Source organism: Moschus berezovskii, chromosome 20 (genome assembly GCF_049115385.1).
Source record: "Moschus berezovskii isolate FMDL1 chromosome 20, NW_MosBer_1.0, whole genome shotgun sequence".
NCBI lineage: Eukaryota > Metazoa > Chordata > Mammalia > Artiodactyla > Moschidae > Moschus > Moschus berezovskii.
Genome location: NC_142479.1, coordinates 74247210 through 74260363, shown reverse-complemented (window position 1 = coordinate 74260363; position 13154 = coordinate 74247210). Strand labels below are relative to the sequence as shown.

At 37.2% G+C, this 13154-nt stretch overlaps 1 protein-coding gene across 4 annotated transcripts in view; it reads left to right on the top strand.

The window, feature by feature from the left end:
• The window catches only part of HELZ (helicase with zinc finger), a 160285-nt gene that overhangs the window by 62134 nt on the left and 84997 nt on the right, over positions 1-13154 (top strand). For all 4 annotated transcript variants that reach the window (XM_088829420.1, XM_055408786.2, XM_055408785.2 and 1 more), the window contains 5 exons: positions 97-172; positions 2176-2374; positions 2833-2940; positions 3970-4267; positions 9377-9644. In XM_088829420.1, coding sequence (XP_088685546.1) covers positions 97-172; positions 2176-2374; positions 2833-2940; positions 3970-4267; positions 9377-9644 — 949 coding nt within the window. The remainder of the gene's footprint in view (positions 1-96; positions 173-2175; positions 2375-2832; positions 2941-3969; positions 4268-9376; positions 9645-13154) is intronic.

Sequence of the window (13154 nt, the reverse complement as noted above, 5' to 3'; positions counted from 1 at the left end):
GATGTGTATGGAGGGTTAATAGTATTTCTTACACATTAAGTATCAGAATTATCAGCAAGCCTCAAATGATAAGATTATATCCTGATTACTCTCTAGGATCTTGTAATGGTTGGCATTTCCGCCCGCCACCTAGGGGAGTCACAAGCAGCGAGGAATATACTTTGTGTAAAAGGTAACGTGGATTTTTTTTTTAAACCAATGACATATCTTTATTCAAAGGATAGTTAATTTTCCTTCACTTTTTGAAAATAATTCAAATTTAAAGAAGATAAAGGAAGTGAAGGAAGAAGTATAATGATTGAGTAAAATGGTTTATTTTCAGTTTGAAACAGAAACCATAGTGGTCATTATCATTAAATAATAAAAATCAAAACCATATTGATGATCCTTTTAATTATAAAGAACAATGATCTAAATGGAAATTGTTAAGACTTTTGTCATACCAGTTGGAATAACATGACTTAATTACTGATCTCTTGTTTATGTGAAATTTGCCTAACCTAAATTACGATTATTTAAACTGAAGTTACCTTATATAAACTGAAATAGAGCATAAAATAGATTAAAAAAAATGTTGAATTATTTTGATAACTTTTCTAAGAAAAAAGAAAATCTATTACCTTCACATAATCTTATATAGAATTTATGAGTAGTTTATATTTGAAGGGCTAACCTTTCAAAATTTAGTGATTATATGTTAAGGTAGAAAGAATTATTAAAGTCACATCAGAAGGTTCTTTTTATAAGAACTAGTAACTAGTGTTTTTTTAGATACAAGTTCTAATTACTCTAGATTGCTTTTGATAATGAAGGAAATTTGATATGTAGTTTTGATTGAATTGTCAAGAGGTCAGTTTTGATTTTATAGTAGAAATAAAGAAACTGAGAGGTAAATTTGAAGATTCTGGTGGCGGAGAGGTAGGATGCGATTTTATGCAAAGGACATATAAGAAAGTTTGTAGTCCAGATAGAATATCAAGCCTTCCATTTTTAGGGAAATAATTTAAAGCAATAGGAAAACAAATATTTGGATCATTAAGATATGCTAAAGAGAAAAAAAATGCATGATTTTAAATGTCTTATATGAAGCATATGAGAACTTAATAGCATAATTTAAGTTCAAATACTTTGTGTATCATCAAAAAAAAGCTTTAAACACACTGTGTTTTCAAGTAGGATGAACCACTTGATGGTTCATTTTGTATTTCTTATTGTCCATATTTTTCCAATTGAAAAATTATTTAAAACATAGCATCCTTTTTAATCCATTTGCTGTTTATAACTGATTTCCATTTTTTTTCTCTCAGAAGATCTTTCATTAATTGTTTAATGTTTCAATTGTTTAAAAACTGGCTGGATCTCTTATTTCATAGAGTTTTTAAAACTTAAAGTTACTGATCAGTCTTGCATTTTTATGTTTTGACCATCAAATTGTCAGTTGAATTATCTGAGTCATAAATGTTAAGAAATCATTAACTATATATCCTTTAAAATGAACATTTGTGAATTTACCCATTTAAGGACTTAATCTATTGAAATAATTAAGATTCTTATATAAAACTTTTATTCTTAACTTATTTAAAACTTAAAGCAAATTAATATAGTCCAGTATTTTCAATGAAATATAGGTAATAGTAATGTAGAGAAGAGTGAACGCATTCATTTGAAGGTGAAAAGTAGAAGTCTTGAAATGTTAATTCAGTGACATATTATATTTTTTTTCAGAACAAAATTCCTAGGATGTGGAAAATTTTCTGTAGGTCCTTTCAGTTTGGGAAGTAGGGCATACCTGTGCTTGATGGACTAATCCACTTGATGTCAGTGTTGCTTTAGAAAAACTGCTCTAGGAGGAATTGTCTAAGAGAGTTGTTTTATCATGAAGGAGACTACCTTTGCAATGCCCTTTTTTGTGGGTGGGGATGGTTATGAATATGTTCTGCTTTGTCACCCCTTATTCCAGAGAAGGAGGTCAGTGCATGTGGGGGGAGGGGTTGCTGCTTTATTAACTGTTGTGAATGTTCTCTAACCTCTTCTTCCTCCTCTGTGATAAACGTACCCTTTCAGGAGATGAAGTTTTGTTTTTGTTATTGAAGAGATGGAGGGCAAATGCTGGAAGTTTATCTTTTAAATGGTCCAACAAAGCGTATGATAAACAGTCTTTCCTATTCCACTTAGATTTTTAGAGCAAGGAGTCTGTAGGTATGGTGCACAGTGTACTTCAGCACACTCCCAGGAAGAACTAGCAGAATGGCAGAAAAGATATGCTTCCCGGTTGATAAAATTGAAACAGCAAAATGAGAATAAACAGCTCTCAGGCAGTTACATGGAAACCTTGATAGAAAAGTGGATGAATTCATTATCTCCTGAGAAAGTGGTGAGGAAAATAAACTGCATTTTTTTTTGTTTGTTTGTTTTAAACAGTGACCTTGTTTGAATCTTGACTTTATTTCGTGCTGTATTTGGTTTATATCCCTATCCTCTCTGAAACACTTGATTCTTGATAAAGTGTTTTGGTAGCAAAAGTAGACCCATTTACTAAAATAAAGAGCAGAACTAAGCCATTTGTTTGGAGACTTGCAGGAATTATATTAACTTGTCTTCATTCAGGGAGTTTTTACTGCCATTTTGTTGTTGTTATTGTTAGTTTTCTTATGTCTCTTAGTTTAGCTTTATTATATTCTGTACTTATAAAAATCACTGAGATTTAATGTATAAAGTACCTTGCTTTGTAAACAGTTCCATCAGCATCTTTACCGTTGATTTTATTTACCGTGCCAAAGCGTCTGTGTTCTTAGGAATGAGAGCGTAACGTGGCCTGCTGTCTGTTTTCAGCTCAGTGAGTGTGTGGAAGGAGTGGAGGTGGAGCATGACCCCGGTCTGTCCGTCACCGTCAACACCAAAAAGTCCCACCAGACCTGGACCTTCGCTCTCACCTGTAAGGTAGGAGTTTTGTGATACTTAAACAATGTGAATTTCTTTCCATTTTCTTAGAGTTTTATTGGACCTTTAAATCTAAAGGTTCATTGAAAATTATGTAGGTTCTATTTTATAATAAAGTGTATTTCTGTATTTTGATCATCAAGGGTATAGTTTTTTTTTTTTTTTTTAGATTTTTGAGATAAAATCTTTGTAGATACTGAGATACTTGCTTATTTATTTATTTATTTGGTGAAGATATATTTGACTTATTTGACATGTTGTCTTCCAAACTTGAAACATAGGATGGGGTTCATGGCTTATAGTTAACTATTTAAAAGTTAAATTGTTTAATCTGGCAGTTCTAAACTATTGAAACAACAACTTGTTTTTATTTTTGATTTTGTGAAAACATAAATTCTGTGATAACAGATTTTTTTTATTTGAGGCATTTTCTGCAGTGCTTCCTATCTTGAATTATAATGTTTAAAGTTTTAAGAATGAAGCAGAGTAAACAATTTCGGTTAATATGTGCAGTGGAAAAGTTTTGTGTACTTTTTTGTAATGTTTCCTCCACTGTACCATCTGCATCTTGGGATGAAAAATCTGGGAACATTTGGCTTCAGCCTTGAACCCAATCCAGTGCTTTCAGAAGTAACTGCTCTCCTGTGAAGACTTCCTACTTGAGGCCAAGGGAAGGGAAGTTGGAGGTGATGGTGGTACAGGGTGAAAGCGTTTGCCACAGGGAAAGGTGAGCGTATTGCAGAAAGAGCAGGGAGGCTAGAAATGCAGTGTAAATATATCGTTTTTGGAAATGGCAACCTTATTGAGATATAATTGACATCATAAATATATCATTTTAACAAATGATTTTTTTTAACCATTCTGATTTTTTTTCTTATGGCTTATGAGTACAATTTGTATTTTTAATATAGTGTCTTAGAAGCATGGGAAAGTAAAAGTCCCTTATGGAAATATTTTCATTGAAGAGCCCAATTACAACTGGATTTTTCAACCCCTTGTACTCAATGAATTATTTTAACTTCCTTGTAGCCTGCAAGAATGCTGTGTCGTGTAGCATTGCTTTATGATGCTCATCGTCCTCATTTTAGTATCATTGCAATATCTGCCGGAGATAGTACTACCCAGGTATCACAAGAAGTCCCAGAAAACTGTCAAGAATGGATAGGAGGGAAGATGGCCCCAAATGGATTAGATCATTACGTGTATAAAGTCGGGATAGCATTTAACACAGAAATATTTGGAACTTTTCGCCAAACCATAGTTTTCGACTTTGGATTGGAACCAGTACTCATGCAAAGAGTAATGATTGATGCAGCTTCTACAGAAGGTAATATTTAGACTTTTTCCCCTGATACAATGTATTAAAAGGCACTATAACAGTATTAAAATATATGTATTGGCCCCTAAATATTCCACGGATAGGGAGGCAATAGTAAGGAAAAAGATGCCAAGTTTTTTGACTCATTTACTGTGTGATGGAATTAGAATGTTTGCATTATACCCTGGCCACTTTATACAGTCATCAGGCAAAGCTCGCTTTGAGGTTCCCCAGACTGGTATGAGTAGGTGATCAGGTCTCTTTTTGGTCTGCCAACTTTATTGGTTGGTTTTACTCAGCACAGTAAAACCTTTCAGTATACCTACAGTGTCTGTTTCCATGTTCTACTGACAGTCCAGTTACCTTTGTTCATATTAGTACATCACCTCTGAATGAAAAGTCCTAAAGACCAGCTTTCATATGTTGATTTCACTAGTATGAAGGAGACCAAGGCGCCTTTACTAGGATCTGCTTCGTGGTCTTGGGAAGAGGTGGTTTCAACATGTAGGCACCTGTGGAGACGATGAATTACTGTGTAAATTGTCTGTTTCTGCCTCAACTTAAATTTTATGCCAAGCTCCAGCTGGATAAGGGAAGGGCATGTTAGTCTACATTTCTTTGGCTCTCGGTTGGACTTGGTGGTGGTTTAGTCACTAAGTCGTGTCCGACCCTTTGAGATCTTGTGGACTGTAGCCCCCCCAGGCTCCTCTGTCTGGGGTTTTCCCAGGAGTGAATACTGGAGTGAGTGGCCATTTCCTACTCCAGGGGATCTTCCTAACCCAGGGATTGGACCCACATCTTTGGTATTGCAGGTGGATTCTTTACTGCTGAGCCACCAGGGAAGCCCCATATGAATTTAAAAAATTGGGGGAGAGCTGTTAAAGTTGTGCCTGTCACAAATTTGTGGGGCAAAGGACATTTACAGAAAAAGAAAGTGACGTTTCCCCTTAGAACACAAACTGTTTTGTACACTTTATACCTCAACTTTGAGTAATGGAAGATTTTTGCTTGACAAAATTGATTTGGAATTCTGCTTTGAACATCTGGAAGCTATATGTTGGAAATTAATTCTTATATTTGAAAACTTGATATTGTTCATTACTTTTGGTCTAGCAATATATGTTAACATTAGCATTAAAAGTTAGTATGTCTTAAAAATTATCTCCAGCTGTCAAAGTTGTTGGTAAATTAAGGACATGTTTATATATATAGACACACACACATAATTATATATATATAATATTTATTATTATATGATCTGAAAATTAATAGAAAAATAGATTTTAAAATAGTTTGCCAACGGTCTGTTACTTATTTTTATCTTATATTATACTATATTTCATTTACAGTGTTGTGTTTGTTTCAGGTGTATAGCAAAATGATAGAGTCATATATATATGTATGAATTAACAAAAGCAGTTCCCGTCTTTTGATGGGGTGCTCATGGTTTATAACATAAATGGCATTATTTTGAGAGAGGGATAACTTAGGTATGGCATTGGGTTTTTTTTCTTTTTGCAGCCTGAGGCAGTTGTAAAATAACTTAAGGTAGCTTTTTACAACTGTGTATTCTATAGTATTTTTTCTTTTGGTGAAATTTTAACTGTTAATGTTTTTGGCATTGTGCTTTGTACCATTTATTAAACAAAAATTTTAGAATAAAAAAATAGTCTGTCAATCAATACTAAATGTAACTGAGTAGAAGCATGTAAACAGTGTGAGGTACTCCTGTGCTGTTACTCTGCTGGTTTACGTTTTTATTAGCCTCGTTGAGGGAACAGACAACACGCATAAGCTGAGAGGTGCTTGTGTTCCCTCTGTGTAGCTGTCTTAGTGAGAGGAATGATGCTGAAAGGATGCTGAAATCCCAGTGTGGGTTTCCTTTTTGATTTTGTTTTATTAAAGCCACAGACCCAAATGTTTTCTAAGGAAGAGTGTTGTGTCCAGTTTTGGAATTAGGAATCATTTCATCTCGTTCTTAAAGAGATAAATATACCTGTTTTTAATAAATGCCACGTTTAACATGCATTTATGGCATACCTCTTCACCCCTTGTGCTGAGTGCAAAGAGCACTGGATTTTTTCCTCCTTCCTTATGTTACCCACTGTCCAGGTTTTGTTAAGGATAATTTTCAAGTCTGCTGTACTACATACTTCAAGAGAAAATGGACCAACCCTTTGGATACTTTATTAGAATAGTAACTATACGGCTGAAATGAGAGCATTTGCTGTTCACAGTAATCAGAGGGGTGAGGGAAGTTGGGTAGCAAATCTTGTGTCCCACTGGTTGACCCCAGCCTTGAATTCTATTTTTGATAGTAGCAGCTCTTCCCTTATGTTATCTTCAGGAAATTAGGTATGTTCTAACTATCTTTAAGTTTTTCTTATGAATTTCTCTTAAAATACTTGTGTAGCTTCTACCCATCATATCTCAGGGTAACAAATTCCATAGGTTTATAATTTGTCAGGATTTCAGATTTATTATTATAGAAGTTGGTTAATAAGGCAGCGTTAAACTCTTCCTAAATGATTTTATGAATACTGATTCTAACCTGTTCACGCTTCATCTTCCCAGAATTTCTTTTTTTTTTTTTAGCCCAATCTAGATTGAAGAAAGGTACTTAATTACCGAGAATGAACTGGTTCAGGCCGCCCTGGGTGGTGCACACATCTGGGTTAGAGGTTGGCAGGTGTGCATGTGTGTGCACAGGGGAAGAAATGATGAAATGAGCCCCAAGAGTCCTTATGTCCAGTGTCCCCAAGGGGAGCCTCAGCTTCCTCCTCTGTTTGAAAAGGAGCTCTTAGGACCTAATGACCTTTAAAGGTCATTAAATGAGAATTAAACAGCTTTAATTTAAAGAAGCTTTTTAGTGCTGACAGGACTGGAGGCAGAATTTTGCTTCAAGACCAACATGACTAGGGAGACAGAAGTGGCTCTTGCAGGAGATTCGTCAGTAGTCGCTGCCCCCCTCATACTGGACACCTGAGTTAATGGCTGAGATCTGTAGCTTGTAGACTTTCTGATGCCGACACGCAAGGATTTTCTCAAGATTGTTCTTTCTGCTCCCCTAGCTCTCCTCTCTTCTGTATTGTATTTACAGTTAGTAAAAAGAGGGAATAAAAGTTAACATTGTTTTGTATTTGTTTTGAAATTCTTATGCTTCCTGCTGAAGATACTCATTTTAAAAATTTCATAAAATCGTGGCACTAAATAGATAAAATGAGAAAAACAAATACTATTTCTCATGGCACTTTTACCAAAAAGCCTGAATACTTTTAGCCCAGGGTGGAATGATTTTCTGTATAATTTGCTTTATATGTAAAATAGGTAATACAAAAAGTTTTCTTAAGAGGAAAGTTGTGCCATTTTAGTTTTGTTTTTATCCCAGTTACTTAAATGTCAAGAATAACTAGTGACTTTTTAAAGAATGGGAATATAATATTGATGTAGGCATAGCCTGAATCCATTCCTTATTTAAAATAAATTTATGAAGTATAATTTCCCTATGCCCAAAGAATACACATCCTTTTATTATATATTAAATTGTTCAGTACTACGCAGAGTTTAGTTTTTTTTTTTCAAGGGCTAGTTATTTGGGTTGTCACTGTACCATTTGTATTTCTCCTTTTGACTTTTGCATTAAGGAAGAAAAGTAAGTACATTCTTGCTATTTTGTTAATAGTATCTGATCCTTAGTGATGGTATAGTCTTGTTTTAGGAATGTTGGCATTTGTATAATTTAAATATCTTTTATAGCTGTGCTCTAATGAATGAGTAGGAAAGGTCCAATATTAGAGTGATTTAGGATGAAAATGCAGTTAGTTTACTTTATGAAACCTCTGCTTTTGAAGCTATTGCAAAAACCAACCATCATTGTCTCTTCCAGAGTATTTTTAAAATGCAAAACTTCGATGAGAAAACCATCTTTGTACCTTGATGGTTATACTAGTGTTTATATAGCTGTTTGATGAGTAATAAAACTTGGTTCCTTTTCAAGGAACAAAGACTAAATTAGGACTTTTCTATTTTAATCTTTAAAGATAATTAGGATGAACTATTGTCTAATATTGAGAAATTTCTCTTGGAGGATGACTATACTTATATTTTTATAATTTATACATAGCATTTTAACATAGTAAAAGCTCTCACTAAGCAAGACAAGACAATTATACCATCCGCTCTCATTTCATAGATAGCACAGGTTAATTTTGTACTTTGGAGACTAATCTTTGTTTAAATTTGTTACTATTTCTTCCTGAAATTTTAATAAGTTATAAGACTATCTTTCCAATTATTTTATATAAAAACTGGGTCTTAGCCCAGTGAGTTGGTCAGGTTTCACATTGAGGGTGTCTGTGTTCCACCCAGCAGAAGGCTGAGACGCACACACATAGGGATCCTGTTAGGCTCCGAGTTTATGTTGCGACGTAGTTTTCCCTGTGCCACATTTTCCCTAGAGCTGGCGGACTCAAATAGCTTTTCATTTTGCCATTGTGCCCTACTCACCATGCAATTTAACTGAGGCTAAACTGGATTTATCTGAAATGGCATTTGAATAGTACATTGTACCATGTTTTAATGTGCAGTTTAATGTGGGAAAAAGACACAAAAGGTTTTTGTTTATTGTAGGTTGATTTTCAGAGGGTTTCACTGTGCTTTACCCCACAAGATTTAACCTCTCACAGTTTTCTAATCTTTTTCTATAATGGGGCAGGTATTGCTGGTAGGAGGAGAAAAGTGATTATCACCTAATAAAATTTTGTCTTATGAAAGATTTACCATACTTTCTTTCTGCAGATCAGATTTCTCTTGACTGAAGAGTTAAATTCTAAATTCTGTTCTGTATTTTTAAAATGTTAATAACTATTTCTGGTGTGTCCCAGCATGAGGTAGAGAGGAATATTTTTTACATGTATTCCTATTTATGTTATTTTGTTAATCTGGACAAAAAAAAAGATTTCTGTTGGAAAAATACTCTGTCAAATGGGGTTTTGTACTATTTCATTTTTAAGAACTTTAGCTCTAGCATACAAAATTCTCATACCAAAATGCATAATGTATTACTTGAGAATTTTAATGTTGTGTTCCTTTATAAATGTGTTTTTTGTTTCCATTTAGATCTTGAGTACCTGATGCATGCAAAACAACAGCTAGTAACTGCAGCTAAACGTTGGGATTCTTCTTCTAAGACTATTATAGATTTTGAACCTAATGAAACTACTGATTTGGAGAAGAGCCTTCTCATCAGATACCAAATTCCTCTCTCTGCTGACCAGCTGTTTACCCAGTCCGTTTTAGACAAGTCACTGACCAAGACCAACTATCAGTCACGGTTGCATGACCTTCTTTATATTGAGGAGATAGCCCAGTATAAGGAAGTCAGCAAGTAAGTTACCTTAGAAGCACTTTTCTTTCTCTCTTTTTAAAAACCTCCCCTTTGGATGGTATTGGGCATATTTAAACTAAGGAGGGGTGCCTCAGTGGAGCCAGGTCGTGAACTGGTTGCTACTCGGTAGCTGCTCCTCAGCGTGGTGCGTGGGCCCGTCCAGGCAGGGACGCGCCGCGGCGCCCACCCAGGCGTTGCTCCCGTTCAGTGCCTCCTGCAGCCCCCGGGGCTCTGCCGCGCTCTGGGGGTGTGAGCATGCACGCGCTCCTTGCTCTTCAGGACGTCTCTCAGCGGTAGAGCAGGCAGTCAATGATTTGTTTTTTGAAAAAATGTACAAAAGCTGAAAGAGACCACATATTTTCAAAAGTAGTCATGAGAGTCGTATTGAGGGAATTCGGACAGGTTTCTTAAATTTTAACGATAAGGATTGGACTGTATAGGAGCACTTCAGAGACAGTGTAGATTCAGTTCCAGGCCTCCGCAGTAAACTGAATATTGCAGTAATGCAAGTCACGTGAATTTGTTGGTTTCCCAGTGCACATAAGAGTTCAGTTCAGTTCAGTCGCTCAGTCGTGTCTGACTCTTTGCGACCCCATGAATCACAGCACACCAGGCCTCCCTGTCCATCACCAACTCCCGGAGTTCACTCAAACTCATGTCCATCGAGTCGGTGATGCCATCCAGCCACCTCATTCTCGGTCGTCCCCGTCTCCTCCCACCCCCAATCCCTCCTAGCATCGGACTCTTTTCCAGTGAGTCAACTCGTCGCATGAGGTGGCCAAAGCATTGGAGTTTCAGCTTTAGCATCAGTCCTTCCAATGAACACCCAGGATCACTCTCCTTTACAATGGACTGGTTGGCTCTCCTCGCAGTCCAAGGGACTCTCAAGAGTCTTCTCCAGCACCACAGTTCAAAAGCATCAATTCTTAGGGTTACACTATTCTGTAGGCTATTACGTGAAATAGCATTATGTCTAAAAAAATGTACATATTGTAAGTAAAAATACTTTGTTGCTAAAAAATGCTGACCATCATCTGGCAGGTCGTCATCTTTTTGCTGCTGGAGGGTCTTGCGTCAAGTGTTGATGGCTGCTGACTGATCAGGGTGGGAGTTGCTGAACGTTGAGATGTCTGTGGCAATTTCTTAAAAGGCAGCAATGAAGTTTGCTGCATCAGTCAACTCTTCCTTTCATGAACAATTTCTCTGGAGCATGCAGTGCTTTTTGACAGCATTTTATCCACAGTTAGAACTTCTTTCAAAATTGGAGTCAGTCCTCTCAAACCCTGCCTCTGCTTTAACAGCTGAGTTTGTCATATTCTGAATCCTCTGTTGTCATTTCAACAGAGGTCTTCACAGCCTCTTCACCAGGTGTAGATTCCATCTTAAACCACTTTCTTTGCTCGTCCATAGAAAGCAACTTCTAGCTGTTAAAGTTTTATCACAGTTTGCAGCAGTTCAGTCGTGTCTTCAGGCTCCACTTCTACTTCCCACTACCACATCTGCAGCTCCTCCCTCCACTGAAGTCTTGAACCCCTCCAAGTCATCATTCCAACAAGACTGTGATTGATGTTGATATTTTGACCTCTTCCCATGAATCATGAATGTTCTTAATGGCATCCAGGATGGTGAATCCTTGACAGAAGGTTTCCAGTTTATTTTGCTGAGATCTGTCAGAGGAATCACTGTCTGTGGCAGCCTTCAGTTCAGTTCAGTTGCTTAGTCGTGTCCGACTCTCCGCGACCCCATGAATCACAGCACACCAGGCCTCCCTGTCCATCACCAGCTCCCGGAGTTCACTCAAACTCATGTCCATCGAGTCGGTGATGCCATCCAGCCATCTCATTCTCTGTCGTCCCCTTCTCCTCCCGCCCCCAATCCTTCCCAGCATCAGAGTCTTTTCCAGAGAGTCAACTCGTCGCATGAGGTGGCCAAAGTATTGGAGTTTCAGCTTTAGCATCAGTCCTTCCAATGAACACCCAGGACTGATCTCCTTTAGAATGGACTGGTTGGATCTCCTTGCAGTCCAAGGGACTCTCAAGAGTCTTCTCCAACACCACAGTTCAAAAGCATCAATTCTTCGGCGATCAGCTTTCTTCACAGTCCAACTCTCACATCCATACATGACCACTGGAAAAACCATAGCCTTGACTTAGACGGACCTTCGCTGGCAAAGTGATGTCTCTGCTTTTTAATATGCTGTCTAGATTGGTCATAACTTTCCTTCCAAGGAATAAGCGTCTTTTAATTTCATGGCTGCAGTCACCATCTGCATTGATTTTGGAGCCCAAAAAAATAAAGTCTGACACTGTTTTTCCATCTATTTCCCATGAAGTGATGGGACCAGATGCCATGATCTTAGTTTTCTGAATGTTGAGCTTCAAGCCAACCTTTTCACTCTCCTCTTTCACTTTCATCAAGAGGCTTTTGAGTTCCTCTTCACTTTCTGCCATAAGGGTGGTGTCATCTGCATATCTGAGGTTATTGATATTTCTCCCCCAATCTTGATTCCAGCTTGTGCTTCTTCCAGCCCAGCGTTCCTCATGATGTACTATGCATATAAGTTAAATAGGCAGGGTGACAATATACAACCTTGATGTGCTCCTTTTCCTATTTGGAACCAGTCTGTTGTTCCGTGTCTAGTTCTAACTGTTGCTTCCTGACCTGCATACAGGTTTCTCAAGAGGCAGGTCAGGTGGTCTGGTATTCCCATCTCTTTCAGAATTTTCCACAGTTTATTGTGATCCACACAGTCGAAGGCTTTGGCATAGTCAATGAAGCAGAAATAGATGTTTTTCTGGAACTCTTGATTTTTCCATGATCCAGTGGATGTTGGATGGCAGCCTTAACCTCCCAGAATGTATTTCTTAAATAATAAGACTTGGAAGTCGAAATTACTTCTTGATCCATGAGCTTTAGAATGGATCTGTGTTGGCAGAATGGATCAGCATTAGTCGTGTTGTTCATCTCCATCAGACCTCTTGGGTGACCAGGTGCATTGTCAGTGAGCAGTATGTTTTGAAAGGAATCCTGTTTGCTGAGCAGATCTCAACAGTGGGCTTAAAATATTTAATAAACTATATCGTAAACACATGTGCCATCATTCAGGCTTTGTTGTACCATTTATAGAGCATAGATGGAGTAGATTTAGCATAGTTCTTAAGGGCCTTAGGGTTTTTGGAATGATACGTGAACATTGGCTTCCACTTAAAGCCGTCAAATGTGTTAGCCCATAATGAGATTCAGCCTGTTCTTTGAAGCCAGGCATTGACTTCTCTCTGACTCTAAAGTCCCAGGCAGAGTCTTCTTCTGACAGAAGGCTGTTTTGTCTACACTGAGAGTCTGCTGGTTAGTGCAGCCACCTTCATTAATTATCTGAGCTCCATCTTCTGGGCGACTTGTCACAGCCTTTATATCAGTGTTTGCTGCTTCACCTTGCACTTTTACGTTATGGAGATGGTTTCTTTCTTAAACCTCATGAACCAAACTCTGGTAGCTTTTATTTTTTCTTCT